General features: G+C 41.2%; 1 protein-coding gene across 1 annotated transcript; it reads right to left on the bottom strand.

The window, feature by feature from the left end:
• Window positions 1–268: 268 nt before the first annotated feature.
• Window positions 269–21606, bottom strand: greb1 (growth regulating estrogen receptor binding 1). The gene is made up of 33 exons (XM_042487772.1): window positions 21453–21606; window positions 21197–21304; window positions 19208–19384; window positions 18730–18912; window positions 16648–16761; window positions 16317–16454; window positions 14374–14535; window positions 14082–14204; window positions 12696–12881; window positions 12278–12414; window positions 11720–11996; window positions 11181–11309; window positions 10880–11074; window positions 10571–10768; window positions 10235–10418; window positions 9879–10062; window positions 9610–9746; window positions 9144–9495; window positions 8153–8268; window positions 7684–7889; window positions 6942–7554; window positions 6553–6709; window positions 6358–6460; window positions 4957–5112; window positions 4681–4817; window positions 4415–4576; window positions 2999–3203; window positions 2679–2841; window positions 2424–2542; window positions 1612–1844; window positions 1040–1240; window positions 770–908; window positions 269–432 (listed from the first exon to the last, which is right to left on the bottom strand). The coding sequence occupies exons 1-33, from the start codon at window positions 21604–21606 to the stop codon at window positions 269–271; spliced, it is 6012 nt and encodes a 2003-aa protein (XP_042343706.1).
• Between the last annotated feature and the right edge of the window lie 4913 nt (window positions 21607–26519).

Below are 26519 nucleotides of genomic sequence, written 5' to 3'. Positions count from 1 at the left end.
CCAAAAAAACCTCCCTGAAAAATACTTAATCTTGCCCGAACAATCCTTTGCCAACTAAGAAACCTTGATAAATAAAGGCTACTAAAAATAATAGTTTTAAAAATTATTTCCTCGTTTCTTAAGCCATAACACATCATCATCCATTTGTAACCTGTTAGTGCATACTGTCATGCTATAAAAAACACACAGTATATTTCTTCCCTTTGGCAATTAAAGTGATTTCATTCCTGACTGACTCTTTGCAGCTAACTGTATACATGTCTTTCAGTCATATGTGTTTTCCAGTCAAGAAAAAGAGGGGTCGATCCTCCTTGGCATTGGCAGTCTGGAATTCATCGCTGAGCCTGAACCGCCACTCCTCCTCCAGCTCCAGCCTGCCTACCGTCTGCCTCAAAGAGCTACGGTCTGCGCTGATGACACACAGAGTCGCACCTACAGCAAGGCACACAGAGGGGAGGGGCACAGAGATTTTAACATGGAAATCAAATCGTTTTCTGACTTCATTTAGACAGTAGAGGCTCCTTGGCCGGAATTGATCCTGTCACATTGCAGTTATATGATGTGATTCTTAGCTACTTTCCCACAGGCCGTCCCATTTGTTTTTGTAACTAAAATTCTACATGCAGCACTTTGAGGCATTCAGAATGAGACTGCACGTATAGCTTGCTCGATTCAGTACAATTACTCAGATATCCATCATTGCATATGCATAATCTGTAATGCACATACCAGTATACTTTCATTTCATGTACTTGGTTTGCCTTTGTACCTTTGAGGAAGGTGAACTTCTTTAGGAACCCAGGAGTCACAAAGGAGTCTGTGAAACAGAGGAGAAGGCCGCTGAACAGCAGCCCTGTGGTGCTGATGTTGACAGAGTGAGGTCGGGAACTCACAAAACATACCGTCACCTGCAGGTGGCACAAAGAGTGTGAGTGTTGGAATTTATGGGTATACGAACATATACTTCTGTTCAGAAGTTAATCATTTACACAAAACAAAGAGGCTATGATTCTGTGTGTGTCTGTGTCTGTGTTTATACCTCGGGTCCCAAGTTGAGATAACAGTCAACAGAGAGCACGGGGTGAGTGTAGTTCTTGGTGCTAAGTGGAAACAGCTTCTGGCTGGTGTGTTGAAGGTATTTTTCCAGGAGGAGTTGAGCTGGTGTGGCCAAGAAAAGGTGCTTGCTGTCTGGGGCACAGATGTACTGCGAGGGCCCCACTGAGGTGGGAACATCTGTCATCTGGAGAAGTTTTAAACTTTGGTTTAATAAACTTTGTTGCCATAAAGTTTTGTCACAAACATAAACAGCTTCATAGTTATATAATATAAAGTACATTCTCTCTTTCACTACTTATATTTTTCTTGGCATACTGAAATGGAATTTATTTCAAACAATAATTAGTTATTTTGTTATGATTAGTGATGGTCAGAGTAAATAATTTTTTATTGAATTTTCTTTTAATGTGAAAAGATTATGATTTGTTCCTGTAAAGCTGTAAATGTGGCATTCTTAATTTAAAGTAATAATTATTAAGTCTTTTTCACATCTTTGTAACAGTTTTGCTTTATGATCAATATGTGGTTGTGTTTTCGTGTGTCTTCAGCATCTACCTTGGTCTTTATGATAAACGTCCGGTATCCTCCTATGGCAATCTGCTTCTTCATGACACTGAAGCTGTTAAATCGGCAAACGAGCAGTCCGGCACTGTGTAGCCTCAGGGTGAAGTCCACATCGTGACAGGTGAAGCGATTTTGGTCGTACTGGATGTTCTGGCTCCGGTCAACATTGAGGAGGAGGAAGTCATGAAGCTGGCCTCTGGAGAAAGGCTCCCTCTGTTTGTTACCTGGATGAAAAAAAGCAACTTCAAATGTAATTAAGTCTTGAAGCAGAAATTGTTTTGCATTCCACTATATTGTGTTTATTCATCACGACTCATAAAGTAGCTTAAACAATCAGCCTGAATTTGAAATCCTTCAAATATATGATTTAAAAAGTATCCTGTGCAGTCTAAAATAATAATTACTACATTTGAGGGGCTTACACTGTAACATTTTGTGTATGTGATAACACTCTGTCATAATGTTTTGGGGTTGTAGTTTGTTATGTTAAATTGCTGATATTTTGTCCCTGGGAAAAAAATAAACTTTAAGTTAATTTCTACAGTATTTAAAATGATTGATTGAAATGCAGTTAAAATAGTCCTTGACTGGCGTCAGTGAGTAGAGTGTCTGTCCCATGTAGGCTGAGTCTTTTGCAGCAGCCCGGGTTCGATTCCGGCCTGCAGCCCTTTGCTGCGTGTCACCTCCATTCTCTCTCTCTCCCTTTCCTGTCACTCTATAACTGTACTGTAATAAAGGCAAGAGAAGTAAAAAAAAAAAACAGTCCTTGACTTTTCAAGGTTATTGATATCATGAGCGCTGACCTGCAAGTCCATGGCTGCTCCATTTCCTGATCCCGCACAGTCCGAAGTGGGCCAGGTCTGGACAGGCCTCCATGTGCTGTAAGACCTGCTTCAATGACACAGTGTGCTCCACTGGGCCACTAATGACAGTGGAAAGCAAACATTGGCTATGTTTAAATCAGGACACAAGATCAATTAATATATTATTACTGCTAATACAAGGAACAGCTATTTTTTCCACCACAATTATTCATATAATAATGTGTTTGTATGTACTTGCGTGCGTCGAGGTCCACTGCGTTCCACATAACACAGGAGTCATCTGCCAGGATAATGAAGGGCCAGACATCACCTGCTGGGCCCCCTCCCTCCAAACGTCTACTACGCTCCAGCTCCAAGTTGTGGTATGAAAGCTCTTTGATCAGGAAGTGAGCAGCACCTGCAGGAGAACGGGGATGGGTCATAAAGGCGGTGGACCATGAATAGTGAGCTGATACTGACAGTACTATATGTGTCAGTGTAACTGCTTGTGTTAAAAATCTATGAAAGTAAATTAAATTTCTAGATAGTATGCAACCGTAGAAATGGTAACACACCTATTCCCGCTCCGTTGAAGACAGTGGGCAGTACGAGCATGATGTGGTTGGGCCAGTACTTCTTATATACAGCCATCTCGTACTCTTTGACCACCAGGATGTGTAGATGTGAGGCTCCATCCATAGCATGGTACAAGTTAAACAGACCATGCTCATGACGACCGGTGGTCGGGGTGAAGATTGGACTCTTGATGCAGTCTGGACTCTGGAGAACGTGGAAATAAAATTAAAAAGTCGAATCATATCAAACATGATGGAATACGATCGGGTATTTTTTATGGCTGTTGTGTTGGTCAGAGGTTGTTATTTTAGATCTTTACCAAATTTACAAAATACCCTATCAAAAAGAAATCTGCTGTGTACATGTCTCAATGAAAAAGGATTGGAACCAACTAGCTACAGTAATACATTTCCCATAAAAACAGTTTTAAGCATTGTCTGGCCTGTAGCACCACCTAGTGGAGCTGAAAGAAGTTGCACTGTAGCCAACCCTGCAAATCAGCACTTAAGTACATGCAATAGTATTGTGGGAAGGGATTTACTGAAACACAATCTCTTTCTAAACAATAAATAAATATTTCATGGTATCAGTGTTCTTTTGCAACATTAAGAAAGGTCACTGTATGATGCAAATGACTTTCTATCTATTCCACATTGTTGTTTTACTTACTTTAATCATTTTTATGTTTATGTATAGACATTGAGATTAGCAGCAACAGGAAGATATTGTCATTTTTACTGTCAGGGTAACACTGACCATTACAAACTACTGATGTCGTCACAAAGGGTTGTGATATTCTTTTGTGTCTGTTCTAGAGAGAACAGTACAAAACAATTATTATGAAAAAAACAGGTGCTATAAACTGTGGCTTCAGCCTACATCATTTTGTTCAAACTTGTTTTTGCTGTTATTCATTATTTTTTCTTGTGCAAATTTGAGTTTTATGAGTCAGAAAATGACAAAAATCAACTAAAATCTCCAACATAAGGTGCCACTAGACTCCACCAACACTGTTAGTTGGATAGTTCAACAGTGTCCACACTCCCTCAAAACTGACAATCTGACATTCACACCCAATTCAAGCAGCGATTGACCAGCTGTGTGGAGCTCAGAAAGTAAGATGTGCTTGGAGGCTTAAAGCATGAAGTTTTCTCTTTTGTTTTCCATCTGTTTCTCACGCTTTCTTGTGTACAAACAAGCGCAGCACCATGACTGTATTCCATCCAAGAGACACTGTCTGAAAATGTGCTCCCTACCCTGCTTTCGAGTGTGGCCATTTGGGACAGCCATCTCTTTACTCACATAACCTGAACCATACTATACTGCTTTATTATTTTTCTGTAAATCAGAATCTGGCAAAAGAATAGCTAGTATTTGAGATTCAGTTGTTCAGGTCTCACTAGGGATGGACGTACCCAATCAGAGGTGAGGGGCAGCCGCATGCTCTCCAGCTGACCTCCTGGTTGACTGAAGCTGAAGTAGTGCTCTTTAGACTTTGGGATGATGAAGTAGAGCTGAATCTCTTCCCCAAGCAGTAGATGGGTGAATGTAAAGGCATGCAGTGTTGACTCATACATCTGAATATAAGATTAGAGAGGACATACGTTATTGCCTGTGATATTTACAATTCAAAAGCAACATGTGAGATTATCAGATAGTGATTTTGTTGTGCTCTGCTGACCTGATATCTGGGATTGAAGCCCAAGTACTGATGACACTGTTCGCAGTGGTGGTAGGTGTTGTAGGCTGCATATTTAGACAGCTTGATCCTAGATGTCCTCCTACGTAGGTACACATCCTCCTGACGCACAGGGTTTCCTTGTAAAGAGGTATACAAATGTACAGGTGACTACTGAGGATTTGTTTAAACATTTAGACAAGATGAATGTTCTGTTAACATAGTTTGGGCTGTGTGTTAATACAGTGACTTGTGTGTGTGTTTTGTGACTGTTCCTACCCTCAGTGCTGGGTTTATATCCAGGATTATAGACAGAGCTGATGTCATCATATTTGGGGTCATGGATGGTGTAGTCGAAGGGCATCGTCCTCACAATGTCTGGGTTGGGCCAGGTAGCATTGGGTGGGTGGTACTGCACTCCCTCCGCCTGTGCACCTAAATAAACACATTAACAAGTGTATGCATTAAACAGGAGTTTACTGCACAGTGAGTATGGAAGCTCAGAATCTAGTCTGGACTAGGGATGCCCATAATTTATTAACTTGATGACAACATCTGTGTTGCCTATACACCAGACATTTTACAAGAAAAGATATTCGTTGATGACACTTAATATCTCTTCTGCATTAAGTTATTGCTAATGCAAACAGATCATTCCCCACTGCTGCAGCTCCACATTAAAAGCACTTAACTGACAAAACACGGATTGACTATTATTCCTGTACTTAAAGTTACAGAAAATGTTGTGTGTTTGCCAGTGATAATAATAACACTCCTACTACTGTTCCTTAAAAATGTGTCTTCATGTGTCGATAGTTGATCAGTTTTAAATTTTGCAGGGAGCGTTGGAACAATAAGGAGCAGTGACAGTGAGCTGTTAGATGCAAAGCTGCAGATGACAGGCTGCACACCTCAAACGTCTTAGCATTGAAAGGTTAAGGTTCCTCATAGGCACTGGGTTTAAATTACAGACACTGCTGAACAGGTCCTTTCGAAATCCTCTGCCATCATCTTCTTACTGGAGAGCATACTGCATACAAGATGTAAGCTTGGCACCTTAAGCTTCGGCATGAGTGGGTCAGTGTGTATATGAAGGCACTTTTACATGACAGTCATTAGAGTTCTTCTTTTACTGTTCTTACACATTGATACTATTTTAATATGAGATGATATTTGTTTTATGTATTTTGTTTTAATGTCTTAAATCTGTGTTGTTGTGATGTCTTGTTTTGGATTGCTGAATTTCCTGTCTGCACAACAAATTTAGCCTTGGGTGCTAATAAAGAAACCTTGAACTTTGAACCTGTTGCTGCTGCTTTGTATGCAGCAGACACTTTCAGTCAATAATTGTAACATCCGTTGTCCGACAGAGTGTTGATTTTCAAAAATTTAAATGACAGTTATTGCAGTGGGCAAGTAATAATCGGTGTATGCCCATACACTGTAACACCGGTAACACAGACCACTGGGGTAAGCTAGTTCTGGACGCATTCTGACAAAATACTAGATACAATCATATGATTTTAGTATGAATAACAGCAAATCACTTGAAAAGTAAAAAACCTTAGGGCAAAACTGTATAAAATATAGCAAATGACTGAGAGTAAGGGAGAGAGCCTAGTCTTCATAATTTACATAATGAGGATGAGAATTAGAGGTTACTACTGCAAATATACTGACTGTAGTTGATGTCCTCTTCATCATAGATATCCACCTCCATCAGCCTGATCAGCATCCGAGAAAGAATACCTAGAAAGTGCAGGTATGCTCCCGTCTTGCCCACCTGACCATGGAAAAAAAACAAAGGTAAATGAATGTATAGTGCATAGTATCACCTGGAGTTTGACCGAAAGAAAGAAATAAAAAAAAAATTACTTGTGGGGGTCCACTGAGCAGCAGCCTGCGAGGGTGAAAGTTGTCACTTCGTCCCTCTGCACGATTGCTGCTGTCCATATGGTAGGAGCGAGGGACTGTCCACTGGCGATAGTACAGTGACTGTTCTGTACATGTCATCATCTTACTCAGCAATGGCCTGCACACAAAAGACAAAGGTTATCTCTCCTATCATGTATTAAAACAGGATAGACAGCTAAATTCCCTCAGCTGTTCAAAGTTTGATTCATATAGTCAGATCATGCTAACTATGCATAGTTCGGAAGGTCTAAGGATTGTTAGCATCAAAATGGCGAAATACTGGCTTTTAAACGCTTTAATTTCTCTAATATTACATGTAGCAGTGTGTAAAAAGTGTGTGTCAGTGTTACCTGAAGCTGCTCGCCCACGCGACAGACATGTGTGGCAGGAATGAAGTACACCGTGGAAGCCCGCTGCTGTCGCTGGCTGTGATGATATCATAGAGAGCACGGGGAAGTAGCACAGAAGGCGGGCGACTCACTCCCCGGGCCCAGGAGCAACTCAGATGAGGAGAGGAGGCTCGCGGGGACAGGGAGCCAGAGGAAGTGGATTTTGAGTGTTGCCGACGAGATTGGGCAGGGGGAGGAGGGGGTTGGGGTTGAGGTTGAGGGTGAGTTATTTGTATCTGGGAGAGGGACTGGTGTTGAGTGTAAGGTTGGGAATTTGTTTGAGATAACGTCTGAATTTGGTGCTGTGGCTGCAGCTGGGAGATGGGTTGGGTTTGGGAGTAACTCTGCACTTGAGGTTGGGTTTGGTGGTGTAACAGAGGTTGAGGATATGGAAAAGGCTGAGCTGGGGGCTGGGGTTGAATTTGAGTCTGCGATTGTGAGAGAGGTTGTATGGTGTCCACAGTCCCTTTTTGGACATTTGGAGAGGTTGTGCTTTGGGCAGGGAAGGGATCTGAAGCTCCGCTGTCTGGGCATGACTGCTGGAGCTGCTGGCTGCAAGACAGAGGGGAGTCCCCTGGAGATGGCGGGAGGAAGAAGAGAATAAGAAAAAAAACAAAAATCAGTATATATCCCTTTAAACAGAGTGTGAACATTTCACACATTTTAAAATCTCAAAGAATAGTTCATGTGCATCTCATCTCACCGTTCTCCTGTCCCTCCTCTTCCTCATTGTCAGTGCTGCTGAGTTTCTCTGCGTCACTCTCCAGCAGGTCACTTCCGGGTCCAGGGTTGTGTGGAGGTCGTGACTCTGCTCTCACTAGATAAGCAGCCAATCCTAGCTCTTGCTCGAGTGTGGTTCGCTGAAGGTAGGAGCAGCTTATCACTCTTAGATCACAATACTTCAATGACCTGTCGGCAGAAGGAATTCACTGTTTAAACCCCAGATTACATTTATAGCTACTGTGGCTTTCCTGCAAAGCCTTTAGTATTACACATTTTTACCCAAGTAGTGGCTACTTCAAAAGTGTTAATGTTGCTATGCATCAAACCTATTTTTACTCATATAAAGTTAAAACTTGGTAGTGAAGCTCCAGTACATAGAGGGTTGAGAACAAAGGGTTAAGGCTTTAAGTCAGAAGTCAGGGAGTTACGATGAGAACCCGTGTGTGTACCTGGGCAGTGATTCCCCCAGTGGCTCAGCTCCTGACAAGATCAGAATGCAGGGAAGGGCCTCTAGCTCCAGGTACGTCCGAGGAACCCAGTCAGCATCCTGGATCTTCAGCCATGTCTGCAGGACACATGCACAAACATAAGTACAGATAACATGAAATCTTCACAGTCACTCTTTGTCTACATTTACATGCACAAAAATATTTAGTTAAAAAAAAAGGCATTCCAACCAAGCTGTTTACATAACAAATGAAGACAAATATTCCTCTAATATTCCTGTTTTCAAGCAGCTGTGCACAGTCTAACTAGGATTCTCTAACATGTTTATCACATCAAAATAAGGAAAAGTGAAACTGCTTGAGACGCTTGTGCCATTTTGCTTCTTTGCTTCAAAATTAGAGTTTTGCAAAAAATTTTCCACCAGTAGCAGACTTGTTTGACCATATAAACATGCCCGTCTTTCATTTCTTCAACCACCTTCTTGTTAAGGTCAATGTTGTGATACTTGTGCATATCCAAAAAACCTGATAATATCCACATCCACATGGGATGTTTAAAAGCAGTTGTGTTTCTTTGTAAAACAAGAAGGGCTTTCCTTCTGAGCATGCATCTCTATCCCTGTCTTGCAAACTGTTGGCTGGTTGGGGGTAAGGGGCTGAGTGTCGGAAACTGCATTGAAAGTTGAGATGCATAATCTGAATGTGCTGTATACATCTCCAAAGAATGCTCCTAAAACCTGAATAATTACGGCATATCCCACATATTTTAATCAGAAAATGCTACATTTGGAAAAAAGGTCCAATCTGGAATATCCAAACAAAATACACTGATTACATAACCTGTATCAAATTCAGAATACTATCACATTTGAAATATTAGTGGAATAGTAATGTGAATATTCACATTACGTCTTGTTATCTCTCTACCTGTAAGCCCACCTATCTATAAAATAATTTATCTTGTATTTCAGGAAATTATGAACTTTTAAAACACCTTGATCTGATCAGTGAAGTTCTGTCCAATATTCAGAGCTTGGTTTGGATTCCCCAGTATGATTTCAAAATTCTCCTCAAGACCCAGCTGCCTCCGAACTCTGGACAGCCGTCGATGGGCCCATGCTGCCAGAGCCAAAGAGGGGATCCTCAGCAGGACCATGTGACCATGGTGGGTGGGACATTGCTGCGCAGCAGTGAGCAGTGATTGCACAATCTCTAATGTTTCCACAGAGGTGTGCTTGTGGAGATTGTGGGAGCTGCCGATTTTGCCAGATGCAGCCATCAGAGCTACGCAGTAGTGTTGGATCAAAACCGTGGTCCGGATCACAGCACTGTGTAGCTTGGGGAACCTGGGACAGAGAGACAGTAAGGGTTTCCTGGTCCATTTTTTGTGTAGGCCTGCATGTAATTCAAACATGTTCATAAAGAGACATGTATTTGTGTAGATTAAACATTTGTGCTACCTTTCCTCCAGGGCAGATGCCATGCTTTCAAAGGAGGAATCGTAACGCATCAGAGGCAAGCTGCTCCCTGAACGGGTCGACTCTAAAAGCTCTGACACACCAAAGTAGCGCGTCTTCTCATGATACAGGTCCACATCCTGCGCACACAAACCAACACACAATGTTATGGGTGTAAACTTCCAATCAATCATTTTGTATCAGCCTCAAGATATGAGCCACTTGTGTGTATTAAATACAGAATGTGTATCTCACACAGACTTCCATCTTACGTTACTGTATGCAGAGGGCCAGTGGATCTCATTGTAGGGGCTGATGCGGGTATACTGTGTCTGCAGAGCGAAGGGGAAGGAAGTGACGTGGAGAATTAGGATGTTCGGAGCATCCCTGATCTGTCTGGAGTTTAACAACTGGTCCACCAGACCCAAACCACAGTCTGAGCTACAGCAGGGTGCACTGAATGACAGAGACAGACAAAGACAGAGACTCAGAAAAAGAGAAAACACATTAGATTGCTCTGATGCTTTTGTTATGCCTGGTTGCTGCTTGATGAAACAATAACAAGCAAACACAGTAATCATTCTGCATCATCATCTTATTCTCTCTCTCACACATGCCAAACACACACCTGTTAATGTCCCAGTGGGCGTGGTCATGGACCAGGATGTAGAGTGTGTAGGAGTTGCTTTGTGCTTCCTGGATGAGGCTGTCAATTCGTGCCTGAGCACTCTGATCCATCTTGACCACATAACGCTCAGCCTCCTGTTGAGACTCATACTCCTGGTCTGAACCCCCAAGCTCCTGAAGGACACCTGAAATACACAGCCAAAGAGAAAGAGGGTCAACATAAAAACAAAAACAAAAAAATAGATTCTTCATATAAGAGGATTCTTTTTGTCTTTTCCTTTAAAAGACAAGAATGGATAAAACAACTGCTGACAAAAACAAGAGCCATGTAACTAACCAGAGCTCCAGAGGTGGAGAACAGTCTGCTGAAACGTGACCTCAGAGGGCGGAACCAGGATCAGGAAGCTGACCCTGTCGAAGGAGCCAAGGTCCAGGTTCTGTGTGCTGGAGTCTGCTATGGCACAAACGTGGGACAGTAGCTTTCTGGCAACTGCCAGCTGAATGGGACGAACCAAACGCCACTCTACAGAGTATTCTACACAAGCACAAAACCATATCATCATACTCAATCAAAGATTTTTTTTCTATGTAATGATTGTTGTGGTATTCCATATCAATTGTAAACATCAAGCTGCCCATGTCTCACCTGAACAGGTGTCTTTGGTACTTGAAGCTTTTTCTTTAGGGCCTGGTGAGTGTGACTCCTTTGGACTATTTGTGTCTTTTGGACTGTGTGTGGTTTTAAGGCTCCTCTCGTCAGTTGATTCCTGACTACTGGATAACGGAGATGGCTCGTTATTGTCGACAGTGGCACTATCCAACAAGGAATCCAAATCACCATCTGAGAAACAGAAACACACACCTCATGTTGATGAATTAGGACCAAAATGCACATCAGTATGCCTGGACTGCACAAAGAAATGTGCATGGAAAAAAGAAAGACACACCTTGTCCGAGGGAATTGCAGTAGTGAATGAGTTCTTGGGCAACACCAGTAGAGAGCTGGTGGTTTATTTCTTTCAGACCCTCATTGGGGGAGTACATACTCTCTGCCAAGGCACGACACTGGTGTTTACCTGCCACACACACAAAAAAATCCACTGAATTAAAATCTGCTTTATTCTTTCAATTTAATTCTCAGGACAGCTCATCAACACTCACACACAATTTGTATATTTTTTCCAGTCTTTAAATTGTCTTGTTCTTTTTTCTGATGTTTTTTTTGTTTGTTTTGTTTTGCTTTGCTTTTTTTTCTCTGGCTGACATTTTAAAAGAAGTCTTGTAAACTGTATGCACAATTATTTATTCTTCTGTTTTGTAGCATTTTAGGAAGCCTTGTGTAACATCTTGGCCAAGGGACTACAGATAAAAAACAGCCCTCTGGCTAATTCTGGCATTTTTATACCTTGTGTATTTATTTATTCACACTGTCCCATCTTAAATAAACTAAACCTAACTGAAGTGCATATAAAAACACAACTCCCACCTGTGACTACTACACAGGACTGCGTTTCCTGTCCCGGTGCAGTGACAATAATGACCACATAGTTGGTGTTTTCGAGCTGTCCTTCCATTAACCTGCTAAATGTTTGCTGGAGGCCTTGAGCCAAAGATCCAATCTGCTCCCCTAATACCACCACGCCCTCTCCACAGGACGATGCAGCCAGTTGGGCCAGCCAAGGAAGCTGGCTGGGGGTCAGGGGTTGTTGGCTCTGGGGAGGTAGGGAGAGATGCTGCGGGAGCCCAGGCAGGGTGGTTTGGGTCTGGAGACACAGTAGAAAGTGATGGGCAATTTATTCAGTCTTGATCAGGATTGTCATAAGTGTTTGTGACAAGTTTGGGACGGCATGAAAAAGATGGCATGTTAAGCTTGATATGAAGGTGATATGATGGTAACATAGTAGTCCTTTCTGTGGTGTTAATTGGTGGGAACTGGGAGTGTGTGCAACCTTACATAAGTCAGGTTTTTCGAAAGCCTAGAGTAATTTTTTTTCTTAAATGCAAACATTTGACGATAGGACACTTCTCAGAAACCCTGTCTCACCTCTATGCCATAGTGCCTCCCTTGGGTGGCCGGTGTTTGAGGCTGCTGGTACTGTCTGATCTCACTGAGGTGGGACTCCCTCCATGACCTCATGAATATCTGCTCCAAGTCCTCTATGAGGGGCACCTGGTCAGGGCCTTGAATGAGTACAAATGAGAGACAAAGAATAAAGTAAGTAAGGTGAAGAAGAATTCAAGATACTTTACTGTAGTTTTAAAGGAGAATTTTTTTAGTTTAGAGACTAGCAAAAGTTAAGTCAGAGGACTTTGATTCAGACATAACCGTTGTCCTGCCTGCCCCCTAGTGGCCATTATGAAACACAGCAACGATATAATGAGAGGTCACTTGGCTTCTCTCTGCAGTCGTACTGACCTGTGTAAGATTACATGTGTATTCAGGAAGAAGGTTTTAGACTGACCTAGCTGAACAAGGTAGTAGACTGTGAGTAGAATCTGCATCTCAGCTGACAATGGCTGGATGGGTGATGGGCCATAGTGCTGGTAGACTCTGGGGAGTGTCTGGGAGCTCAGGTAGCAACTCTGGAGCAGAGAACTGATGAGCACTTCACTGACATTCCCAGTCAACTGAGGGAGTGAGCCATGACCTGTATCGAGAGGTAAACAGATGTAACAGATGAACCCAATGAGGCGGCTGACAGTAACTTACTGTACTGGGGACAATGGCTGAGATGGTGGATTTGACCCTTAACTCTAGAGTTACTGCTGCCACCCCTAAGCATTAATCACACATTAATAATAGCTGAATTTTATGCATAACCCATGATGATGAAGATATAGAAACATAGAAATGGATAGCAAAACAGGATAACATTAATTTTTTAAAAAACGCCCCACAAATTGTGTTTTCAGGGGAGCTTATGTCTCCATTGAAGTATGAACCCTGCATGCTTAAGTGTCCTTGGGTAAGATACAAAACCCCAAATTGTTCCTAACGTGCCAAATGAATGTAATGTAATACATGGATGGAAAAGCACAAGGCTTTGACTGATGGTTGAACGGAAAATAGATAATCACTTCATGAAATTATTTGATGTGACAATTATATTGGACAAAATGTGCACGGTTATCAAAGTTATGAACAGTGTCACCCACTGTTTTTTATGACAAGAAAAAAAGATATGCATGTTTATCATGACATATGCTATATTTTATTTTGCAGTGTGCATTTTCTTCAGTTACTGTAAGAAAGTCTTAAACTGCAACACACCCAAGTATAGACCAGTTGTTGTAAAGGATCGAGTGGTGGGAAAATGCAGTTCTATCTATTCCCAAGAGAGTAAGAATAACAGTAGGGGTAGGAATATATGATGGGAAGCTGAAAGAGCAGCTCAAGGGGAGAAAAAAAGTAACTGTCACAATGGGAAGTTGGAGAGGTGAAGGGGAGATAAATGATGAATACTAAATAAAAACACAAAGAATATGAAAGGATGAGTGTACACACACCAGATACAAGAAGTGGTTGAGTGTATAGACGATGGAGAAGGAAGGTGGATGGTGAGACAGGTGATACGAAGGGGGGAAAGGTTGCAGGGGGACGGCAAATAGGCTGAGAAACAGCCTCAGGAGTTGGCTGACCTCTAACCTGTCAGGAGAGGAAAGCTAAACTGGCCATCTGTCAGGTTGTTACTGAAAACCTCTCCTGTTCACCTGCATGAGAGTGTACGGACAGCTGGGCTAAAAATGATCACCAAACACCAGCTAGTCAATATTGACTTTGACTGACGAGTTAGTGAACTGTCACAGGTAAAAATAATTTAGTAAAAAGAAAGTGCATCAGGTCTGACCTTTAAAGATGACAGGTTGCAGTCTGCAGGTGTGTAGCAGCTGATCGGGGATTGTTACAGACACCCCTGGGGGAGACAGAGGGGTTAAGGACCCCTGCAATGAACTCAGAGGGGGTGCAGTCTCTGAAGAAGGCACAGAAATATATTAAAATTTACAGATAGACACAAACACTGCAAGTAGCCTACAACTTTCTTATTTACATATATGCCATTAAATACATATCTCTGACTTCCTCACATGTTTCTCCCTTTATCTTTTATCTCTACATGGGGTCTCTTCTCCTCTTTTTACCTGTTCTGGCTCCATTTGCGATTACAGAGGGCACTGATAATGTTGGTAAGGCTGATGAAGATGGTGGTGTCTTCACAGTGCTCTCTGGCAGACTGTTAGCAGCTGACTCAGGTGACCAGCCCTTGTGCCTCTTTTTTGGAGGTCCAGCATTTGTATGGGAACCTGCTGGATAAAGAATAAGATTACATGGCGTATTAATGTAAAAGTTTGTGGTTTAACCTTTCAGTGTTTACAATAAAGTAACTGAGTTTGCCACCAAGATCAGTTTTCTACCATTTTTAGTGTTCATATTCCTAATTTAGAAGAATTTAATACATTTGAAATACATTGTCATTGGTACATAAACACTTTGCTTTTTCTTCCTTTTTACAGTTTTCTGCTTTGTCCCAAGCTAAAGGGATCTAGCTGCTACTCATAAGTTGCTGCTCCTGCTTAAGTATTTGTCCCAGCAATTTCATTTGTCATGCTGATTTTTTCCAGTTTTTTCAGTGTTACATTTTCTACTATTCAGTTTGCTTTAGGAATGATTTCCTGTAGAAGAAGAGTTACTTTTCTAATTCTAACAACACAAAATCAAAAGAACATACACTTGAATGATGTTTTAGGAATGACTTTGTTGTTGATACAGTAATGGAAAACAGTTGTATTTTAGTCATACATTAACCTGTGTCTTCCTCTTCCTGCCAACCTCTGTTGAAATGCAGTAATAGGGAGACACATAAAAGGTCCACTTGTTAAAGGGGCTTTGAAAAAAACAACATTGACAGGAAGGAAGCTTTTCATTCAGTGGGAAAGCAGGGAAAGAGACTAGACAGAGAGTGAGTTTTACAACCCTAGTTAATAGAGGTGACAGACAGAGGGAGAGGGAGCAGGACAAAGGACAACCCCCAACACACAATGCAGCTGCTTGGCTCCTGGATAGCAGGGTGTTATAACACACACACACACACACACACACAAACACACAGTTTGGGCTTCTGATGGTAGGGGCACTGCATTTTAAAGGTGTGAAGAAACTCAGAGAAGGGGCTTCATGACAGCAGACACAAACTGCCTACATTTAGGTGAACATAAGAAGCCAGAAAATGTTGAAAAATCACATCATATAATTATGCTTTATGTTAGATGACTTCAAACATCCGTTAATATGCAGTAAATCAGTGAGATATCAGATTCTTTGGCATCCTTTACAGATTTGGCACATTTTACAAGTGTTGCAGTTAGTTTGTTACTTACTTTGTGAAAGTCAAAATCATTTCATACAAAGTATTTAGATTTATGAAATAGAATATCCCTTTGATAACGAAATATTTATAATAGTGCCACCTTGTGAAGGTGGAACAAAATGCTTTTTTACCATGTCTCAACAGTGTAATATTTATGGAAAATGATATAGGTTCCTTTCAAAAATTTCAACATGTAAATTTGCCAGGGCATTTGTATAGTAAATTGTAAGTCTGAGAGTAACTTGGGGTTTGTCATTTACACAGTGTTTCTGCAATCAGTATGTTGAATAACAATGACTTCAAAAGTATGGAAATGCTGTGAGGGATTCCTCATGATCTCACTCTCTGTGGGGTTGTAAAAATTAAACTGCTCTGTATATAATTCCTGTTTGGTTCGAAGGTTTTTATGTTTTGGGTGCAGTTTTATAAGATGTGAAAAATCTGTTTCTACTTTTTAAATATTTCACATAAAATCCCACACAGACATAATGTTCAAAAGTATCAATACTGCATGTGAATAACACCGTTCTGACCAATACAATTAACTGCTCTTATAATGCTGTCAAGGATGTTGTATTTGGATGTACTATAAGCTGTAACTTGAAAAATACAATTAAAGATGTCTTTCAATCTTTCTGAAATTTTATGTTACACAGTACTTTTTTCATCCTTTTGGATATTAACTGGGTAAAGTGCACCAGTGTGAATAATTTGTACCTGTAACTGTGGGTCTCCCAGGCCCTGACTGGTTTAAAGGTGGCTGGGCGATGGAGGGAACAGCGTGGTTGCCATTTGTCAGCGAGTGGGGGACGTCAGCTATTTGTGGCAGACCATTCGGATCCACATTTGATCCTGCTGTTTAAAAAGCAATAGACAAAAATGAATCAATAATAACTGTAACTGTAAGAAGTGAAAATGCAAACAAATCCCCTTGACAAAAGAACAACTTTCAACGTGAACATCAACGTGGCATTCTTGGATTTGATCTTCACATTTCTGTATGTCTGCGATCATGTGCACTACCTGTTAAGCTTTTTGTGTGTGTTACCTGTGTAGCTGCCAGGTGTGTGTGAGGGATGAGTCAGTGCCATGTTTGGTGGCGGTTCGTCTGATGTCGCATGGCCTTCTGAGAGACTGGACCCCATCTGTCTCATCCTGCCATCTGAAACACACATAGACGCCAAAAGTTAAATCCATGGAGGGAGAAACCTTTCAGTAGTTGAATACTTGAGAGCCATTCAGATTTAAAACCATGATCTGATAAAAAAAAAAAGACAAAGTTATCCAGATAACTCAGTAAACCTGATTCTTGAAACAGGTTGGACTTAATGATACTACATTGCTCACGAGTGTTAGAAGTGAATGGCCCTGCAGCAGATCAGAAAGTGAATGATTGGAATGACTGCATGAAACACATGGTATGCAAAAAAGTGTGTTTTCTTTTTGTGAGAATTAAGTCAAGAGAAGTTATCCAATTTATGCCCCTGATGGTGAACATAAACTGGCTTTTAGGTCTGATGCTGCTCAGCTTTGGCATAAAAAGACATCAGACCAACTTGTTTAGTTTCATTAGTTTCTATGGCAACTGTAGGTCTACAGTGGGGTTGATATAGGCTTACTATGGTTACCTTTTAGTATTGAGTAGATGACGAGTCAGCACAGAGCTCACCATTGTTGTTGCTGCATAGCAACAGAGTTTTTTTTCCAGGGAAAAGGGCTTTATCAGTGACATGTTGCATGATCCAGACTCCAGACTCAACGTCATATAGAAAAAAGATTATTTTAAGAGACTACAGGTAGCTTCTTTTTTTTTTTATTGTAACCACATATATACCACAAAATTAACAAAAAATGAACTCTTATGCCCTACTCTTTACCTCCAAAATAACAGGGCTACAGAATTAAGAACCAAGTGAAAACAACAGCATGAGGTTAAAAACATTGAGAGAACACAATATCCACAGGGTTAGAGTCCTTTCTCACAGATCTTTTCACCAGGTGGTGTCCAATCACACCATTTTAATTTGATGGGTTACCTGTGTACACTGTGTAGTGTCACCTTACACTTGTCCTTAAGGCTTTGCTACCTGTCCATCAGGTCTGCTCATTTTCTCCCAGTCAGACTTCTGTATGACAGTACAAGACCTAAAGATAACGGCCTCTGACCTAGGCATGAATCGTGCCTGTTGGAGTAAGGAGGAAAAAACGCTGCAGCACAGTAATGCAATATTTTGGGTGGCAAAAATTGTAGACACAGATGCCAAGTATCTATTTTTCTTATTATATAATTAATACTGCAAATACAAATTAAACTGTCGGTAGCCTACTAGAATAATCTACTTTTTCATACCACTGGGAAACTGTATTTTATTAGATAAAACATTTGTTTTCAAAAGTTAGTAAAATCCAATATATGCTATCGCAATTTCCAGCACATCGCAAAAGGTTTTTAAATCGCAATAATATTGTATTGTGGCCTAAGTATCATGATAATATTGCATTATTGGGCCAGTGGTGATTCCCATCCCTACTACCTATGCTTAACTACTGTACCTTACACTGCAGCTGGATTCACACAGTTCCACAAGATTCCAGCTAAATTCATCTTGTCGCGGTTCATGTGCCAGTGGTTCAGTCTTAGGTGTGTGTAATGGCACTGTTTATTCAAAACAACAATTGTGGCTCCAAAGGAGGTTAGCATAGCAAAAGCATCAGTTATATTAGAGCTGATGAGTATTTCTTAATTGAAATAAGAGTAATGAGCAGCACTGAGGGTTTTTCCAATCTCCCGAATGAACCGTGATAGACGGTATTAGACAGATAGTTGATCCAATCACATGGCAAGTATTTTATGAAAGTGCCTGCCCTTTTTTAAACAGTTTCCCATGACTGCTTCCTAGACGGTTCTGTGCAAAAAAAAAAAATCAAGTGCGTCATGTTTTGAGCTTATACCTTTCACCTTAACCATTTTATTGCTGCCTTAGTTCTTCAATGAACCCCTCCACTAACGAGCCATCAGTGCATCACAGAAGGGACAGTACTGCCTTTAATGCAAACAATCAAGAAATTCCTAAAAAACAAGTGTTTGTTCCATGTTTTTATCAGGAAATTACTCCAGTCCATCTCTTACCATGTCCCCTCCAGTTGATCGGAGCTCCTTTGATCAACACACCCTGGTTGTTTCGGTACAGATGGTACTTTAAGTGCTTTTGTTTCTTGGGCTGGGTGCTGAGCTTCAGGTTAATGTGGTTGGAGAACTCTGTGAAGTAGCGAAAGCCTTTCTCTCCACAGCCCATACAGTTCCCTGAGAAGCCTGAACGGAGAACACACACAGAAATTGTACAATAAAAACAGGCTTCATTAAATGTTCCTACAGTCACACCACACATGGAACCATCTCCATCATGTCACAAATGCATTGTTATTTGTCAAACACAAAATGGATTTTCTCATCTCACTCTTGGAGAGAAAGCAAATACAGGTATGTCCCAAAATGGAGAACTATTTCTTTAAAACAGAGTTCTGAAAATTGACATTTTGAGAGTTTTTCCATTTTTCAACAAACAGTGATGATATTTTCTTGTGTCTATGTGAATCTCCTGACTCACCCAGAAGTGCGTTGTGACCCCGTTCATCTGGCAGGAAGCGGCGGTCTACAGCACACACCAGCAGGGTCTCAGAAAGGGAGGGGGACTTCACCCCAACTAACATGAACCCAGGGGGCACATCCAAGGGATCTGATGCCAGTGAGGACAGTCGCAGGTCCCTGCCTGCCTGACAAAAGCCTGTAGGAGGTAAAGACAAGGTAGGTCAGTAATTTTTACAAAATGATCTGAAAGCTTTTCTATGACATTTTGTTTACTTTTTCTTATTGTAGCATAAATAAGAAAACCACTGACAGACAATACACAGAAAGCTGGCCTCTGTACTTTTGTGTTGCTTATTCACCTTTTATCTGTGGTTATAGAGATTTCTAGTGCAGGCAAATCTAATCACATTTTCTTTTCCCAACTGCACCATGATCAATCGTATTCACAAAACTGACCGTTGCAAAATGTGTGATAATGTATTCAGGTGAATGCACCACCAACCACACTTATATCTCCCTTTCTTCATTTGCATGATCCCTTCTCAAACATACAGCATATGCATAAATGAGGTGAGCACTGATTAAATGCAAAATGTGGGTTATAATGTTTATTCTGGGGAAACTGCAATTCTAGATCAGTGTCCTTGTGAAAATGTGCATCTCCTGGTGCCTTGTGACTGTAATGCAGTGCAAATTCTTTAGCCTAATTTCTACTGAATAGTATCAGCAGGGCTCGACTTGATTCAACTTGCCTGGAATCTGTCTTTTTTTGGTTTTCCATGAGCAAAAGCTGTGGATATTACCCACGTATTAGAGAAGTGGATGTAGCCACCCTCTGGATTGTGGACTACCGTTATGAAGCCTCAAGTCTGGCATTTTGGCGGTTGTCATCTGGGTTTATTTGGAGCAAAAAGTGACAATATTTTGATAAGAGGGTGAAGCTGTGGGGGAGAGAGGGGTGTATCTGACTGAGAACATGAAGACATCGGCACATGGAAGAAGTTTTCCTTCAGTATTTTTTTATTTTAACCCAAACCATGATCTTTTTCCTACACTCAACCAAGACCGGGCTTTCTGGCACCAAGCCCTGAAGGGAAACCTCTCCCAACAGCAGAACAGCTCTGTGGTAGCGACTTATCAATCATAGGGTAGCCACACCCTAGAGCATACCCTCTGTTATCATCTATTTAACTCTAAATGGGACCAAAAATTGCTAAATAAACATGAGGCTGTATTGAAGAAGACTTGAAACTAGTGATTGAAACCACAAACTCAACAGGAAAATGTTTACCGAGGTAATAATCAAAAGAACAGGTATGGTCATTTTCTCATTGACTTTTGTACAATTGGATTTTTTTTTTTTTTTTTTGCAACTGGTGGAGTTGCCCCCTGCTGGTTATTGGAAAAATGTAGGTTTAAGGAACTTCAGCATTGGCCTCATTTTTCACACCCAGAGATGACGCTTCATGCCACCTGGTACTTTTTTGGGGTACAACCTTGCTCAGAATTCCAAGTGATCTGAGTCTTTACCAGAGGGTGGAATAAAAACACTATAGACCACTTAATGGTCAGAGAGAACTGTCACTAGTGCATCACAGGACATCCTGTACCAACCCACCATTTTTAAATAGCCAAACCCACTTTAAAAAAAGGCAGCCTTCAAAATCACTCTTTGGTCCTTTGACGAAGTGCAATGCTCCTCTGGTTGCCGATGGAAGCATCCAGCAAGAGTTGGATAGACGCAATCTGTGTTGCATTACAGATGATGCCACAGCAATTTCATATGATGCCGCCATGACGATCAGGGTACAAGTCCTGCCAACACTGACAGGGTACTATCTGCTGTGGAAAATGAAACTGAAAAAGCACCTAGTACTAAAAAGGAGTAGGATAAAGAGGAGCTGAGTTTAGCTGAACCATTCTTTGGGAATGTAAAAAAGCAAATATTGACCTAGGGGTGATGTTTTTTGGGATTTTTATGAGCACATATATGTGTATTGGTACAAACCATCTGCAGTGCAGCATCCCTCAGGTGGGGGCTTCATCTGATAAGGTACTGAGGGGCTGTTAGACTCTGAGCCATCCTCATCGTCTTCATCATCATTCTCTGTGCGGCCTGTTGGGGACATGCATAAAATAACTTAACATTTTAATGGTGAACAAAAGTGTCAGCCAGCTGTAAGGGAAATGTCAGGATTCAAATCTGAGGAGATAAACACTCGCTGAACTCATTATCACACTTTCTCTGAATCCATGCAACCCACCATCATGTGCCAATGGCTGCTCTGTCTCCAGGTACAACTGTGAGAAGACAGGTCGAGGGACAACAGTGTTAGACCTCAGCGATGCCTCAATGGAGTTATGGAGGACCTCCTCAAAGCGCGTGGTCCGCAGCTGGCCCGCATATGAGTTCCCCATTGGTGTTCTGCAAAGACACAGTAGCCTTGTGTTGGACACTAAGCATACACCTGTAAGCTAATAGTAATTTGTTTTTGCTGGCATTAACCATTTACCACAACCCTCATGTGTTTTGTGTCCAGTTGACCTTTCGCAGAGCGTCATGCTCTGATGCTTTCAGAAATTGCAAGGACAGATTTACCAGCCCAGCCATTTCATTATACTGTATGCTAAGTATTAAAGTTGAGTAAGGTTTATCTTGAGAAAAAAAAACAATGAAAATGCAGAATTTATCCCAGTAACATCTGACCAACAAGGTCCTTTAGAAAAAGACAAGGACAGTAAAAGAAAAAAGTACGACAAAAAAAACAATGTAAAAAAGAGACAGAATACTGTCAAATCTATGCCACAGACACGCACACACTCATGGACTCTTCTACATTATGCTCTGATGAACAGACACAAACACTGAAATCCACTGAAAGCACACTACTCACACAGACACACACACAGGCCCACACACATAAACAGTGGTTACAAGTGGATGGTATCTATCCAGACAGCATGCCTTAAAATCAGCTGCACTGACAGAGTCAGGACACCCTGACCTAGACGCAGCAATGTTTTTCTAGTTTCTCTCTCTCTTTCTCTGTCTCCGCAACTCTCTCTGGTTTTCTCTCTGGTTCGCCTCTCTCATCTGCTCTTCAACAGATGAGAAATGCTCCAAGAAAGCAATTCTTTGCATGTACTTTTTCCAAATATGCATTGAATACTGTTGTTGTAGTTAAAATTAAACAACTTTAATGTGTGTTCAAGTTAGTGTATTAGTTATACTTAAGTTCACATTCATATTGTCCTGAAAAGTGTGTTGGAGAAATATAGAAATTCTGAGGAAAAACTTAAGGATTTTCCAACAGATTTGAACAAAGCACTTGAATAGAGTACTGTATTATTTGTTTGTCATTGTGTCATGCAAGACACCTCACACACTGCTGTCACTGCTGCCTTCCTTGAATTAGTGCTTGTACATAAATAGGATGGTGAATGAATGTGTAATGAACACTGAAGTTTTATGTGAATGGCAAACAAACTGGGTCAGTGAGGAGGGAAATAACAAGGCTGGACTGTAAACACCAACTTAATCCCCCCTCTCTAAACCACTGACTGTCCATATGCTGGCAGCTACACGCACACACACACACACACACACACACACACACACACACACACACACACACACACACACACACACACACAAACACACACACAAACACACACTAACAAACCTGACAGTATGAGACTCACTGACGAGTCAGCAACCTGCAGGTCGTCTTAATGAAAAGACTACCCTGTCAGATTATAGGCTTAAAGCTGTTAGTGTCTTACACTACAGGTTGGGAGGACCACAGTTTCACAAGGACTTGGTTTTAAAACGTGAGTCTTGTTAACAACAGCATGACAGACAATATTAGTCAAACAACAGCCCTTTGATTATACTTTATAATATTGGACTTTAAAATATTAGAATTGAAAATAAAATATGAAGGCAAATGGATACATGAAAATCCAAACTTTCACTGTCTCTAAATGCATACAAAACAATGCATTGCATCTTTAGACAGGCAAAACATTTTTATTTGCCATTTTATTTAACCTTTTTTGTAGCCTGGGTAATCATCCTTCCACTGGGAGCATCTAAGAAGAAGCTAATACAGTGAAGGAAAACCTTAAATACAATTCATTTTCATTTTCCAGCTCTCTACATGGTTCCTCATTTGTATGAATACACAGATGTGCTCAACTCACAGTGTAATAAGGGGTAAACAGTGGAGGCACCACCATTTTAGTTTAAAAATCGATCTGAAACTATAAACATATTGTTATTACTTCCACCACCAGTGAAAAAAAAACACAACAACATGGCAAATAGTGTAAAAGTAAACACATTAAAAGCAAAACCTTTTTGAATTAAAACAATAACTATAATTACACCACCCTTCTTCGAAAAATTCAACAAGGTTATGAGGGATGTAGGCCAAATGATCACCATGGCCATACAGTGACAGACACCATGAGCAGAGCACATCCGAGCTGAATGCACATCAGTCTTTGTCAGAAAACAAATAAAACGCCCCTACTTTTCAGATATCTAGTCTGCCTAACCTTGAGCAAAAATGACATGTGTTGCACTTTTGATATTAATAAAAAACAGACCATCGGGTAATTTATTTTGCAATCATCTCTGCAAAATAGTCTGAGTGCACCATCAGCTACAGATGCTACCAGTTACACTGGCTGAGACTTTTCCAGTTATCTGCATGTCATCAAATGATGATGTAAACAGACTAAGCCTTGTGAAAGTGCTCTTTAGGTTCACATTTTTCTCTTAAAATTAAAGTTGGAGATGAACACACAAACAAACACTCTCTCTCTCCTTCTCCCTCACGCACACGCACCTTACAAGCCACCTTCTGCTTCCTCACTTTCATATGTAAAGAAGCAGTGCAGACTTTTAAAGCCTTGCACCACTTTGTAGGGAGACAGAGGACGGAAGACAAAAAGCCCTGTCATAACACAGCCGGCGCTGAGAGGAAGTAATCACACCTTCTACCAAAGAGCAGACTGATCTTTTTACAACCAGAGGAGGAGGAGACAGGGAGGAGATGAAAGCAGAGAGGTGTATTCTACCTTTTATTGAATCTCGGCTTCTGACCAACTGTGAGTCAAATAAACAAATACTGTAAATCTAAAAAGCATTTTATGTGTTTTATTGCACCATTACTATTCTACATTAAAGAGGTGACCTTAAACTAGATAAGGTTATATACTTTATATCATATAAATATTGTATAAGAAATATTATATAAGGGGGATTTTTTGCAGGTACTGAGAGAGGATTTAGAAGATACAGGTGTGTTTATTGTAACATTTTGCTGTAATAGTGCTGTGCATTTATATTTGTCCATTTTCATCTCTGACTGGCTGCAAATGTACTCTTCCAGTGTTGTACAGATCCCAAATGTATTTTTAAGGAATATCTTTTCCTGACAAACCCCAAAAGACCTGTGGTGCATCACAAGACAAGTAGCAGGGGGGGTATTTTTTCGTTGTTAAAGCTTGTGTTTTTGGGGGGGGGGGGGTTCCTTATTGGTTGCAAGTGTCGAAGGACAGAGGTCGTCGTATGCTGTACATATTACTAAGCCCCCTGAGGCAAATTGGGATTTGGGCTATATAAATAAAATTGACTTGATGTGACAGAAATAAGCGTAAAACTTTGTTGATCTTTTCTCCTCCCGTCTCCCCCTCCTTCCTCTCTCCCTGACATGGAAGTGGGAGATCCTTTCATCTCCCCCCTCCTCTTCTTCCCTACCCGTCTTTCTTTCACCCTGGGGAGAAAGACACTATTGTGGTGTTTTATGACCCCTCGGACCTCCTCTACAACACCACCACCACCACATTCAAACACCCAACATCACACATACAGACCTGAGGTTAGGATCCCTTTAAACTCCCCCATATATCCCAGCCCCACCGATAATACTCCCACACCATACCCTTTCCTGAATCTTTAAACACTTTGAAGGAGTTCTTTTTTTTTCTTTTTAGGATATTGATAATGTGTGTTCAAAATAGCTGATTTGCAAAAACTAAGAAATATATTATTCTTGGTCTTTAATGAATGATTGTAATTCTTGATATTATAAAGTTCGATTATTTGTTAGCATCTTATTGTAAGCCACCAAAATTGTGTACAAAGAAAGTGTATATAATCAAATCATATATCAGGACTTAACATTATGTCCTGCTCAGCTCCCTCCTAATATATGCAAACCCACATATATCTGCTCTGTGCTTTGAGGGCACTGATGTATTCGTTTGAGGGATATCTCATGACTGCAAGGTCAAAGGTGAGACCAGATAACAATGTTTGAGTAAGACTTTGATGTGGCCTATACTTCTACCACGTGCACACAAGCATAAATAGATGCGCGCACACACATATACGCACCCACACACACGCTCTCCCATGGGCTCAGGCTCAGTGGACACAAAGGGCTTGTCTTGAGGGGTGAAAGGTCATTCAGGGAGAGGTCAGATAAGAACCCCAGGCTCTTTCTCTGTTGGCCAGGCCCACATACCGCTCGTACACACACACACACACACACACACACACACACACACACACACACACACACACACGCTGCATCTCTGCTATTCTTTCTTTCTGTTCAGTCTGACAGCGGTCTCCAACCTCCACCCTTCCACCTTCAGTAGCTGATCATATTACACAGTCACACACCGGACCAGGGACGCACACAAACATGCACAGTTAAGTGAATGCATGCACACAAATATGCATAACAAAGTGTTCAAACACTATATCACCACAATCTGTTCTTGAGTGGTATTTTTGTATATGCGTGTGTGCATTTGTGTGTGTGTGTGTGTGTGTGTGTGTGTTTCTGTGAGTGAGAGAGAGAGAGCGATAAGGCCGAGGAATTCGAGCAGTGTCAGCTGGTCAGTGCAGCATCTCGTTCAGCCTTGAACAGCAGAATTAAAACAGAAAAACCTCCAGCTTTGCAGATGCTCTGTGGCCACTGACCCACAACCAAACACATATGCAAAGAGATGTCAGTTGTAAACACACACACACACACACACACACACACACACACACACAGAAGCAGCCCCTCAGATGGGTTCATCACTGATCAGTGACCCACAACAAATGCTCTCATTCACAGTTTGCTCAACAGACATCGTATCGATGGCCAGCTAACCAACTGGCCAACTGTTCAGCCAACCGTTCAACTATATGTCCACACGCTCATCCGCACATGTGAATTACAGCCACTCAGCTAACCTGTCAGCTCTGCCAAAACACTGAATATCCAATAATTGCCCCTTACAAGCATTTGCAAGCAAACATTGCA

Source organism: Plectropomus leopardus, chromosome 1 (genome assembly GCF_008729295.1).
Source record: "Plectropomus leopardus isolate mb chromosome 1, YSFRI_Pleo_2.0, whole genome shotgun sequence".
Lineage (NCBI taxonomy): Eukaryota > Metazoa > Chordata > Actinopteri > Perciformes > Serranidae > Plectropomus > Plectropomus leopardus.
The sequence above is the reverse complement of the archived record's forward strand: the minus strand, read 5'-3'. Positions and strand labels throughout refer to the sequence as shown.

Bases quoted from the DNA above. Each gene is read 5' to 3' on its own strand.
- greb1 (XM_042487772.1), bottom strand. From the start codon at position 21,606: ATGGGGAACTCATATGCGGGCCAGCTGCGGACCACGCGCTTTGAGGAG. The intron at 9,496-9,609 runs GTAGCACAAATG...TCTCTGTCCCAG, and splicing joins GCATCTGCCCTGGAGGAAAG to GTTCCCCAAGCTACACAGTG. The intron at 2,842-2,998 runs GTGTGTTACCAT...GTTCTCCTGCAG, and splicing joins CTTCAACGGAGCGGGAATAG to GTGCTGCTCACTTCCTGATC.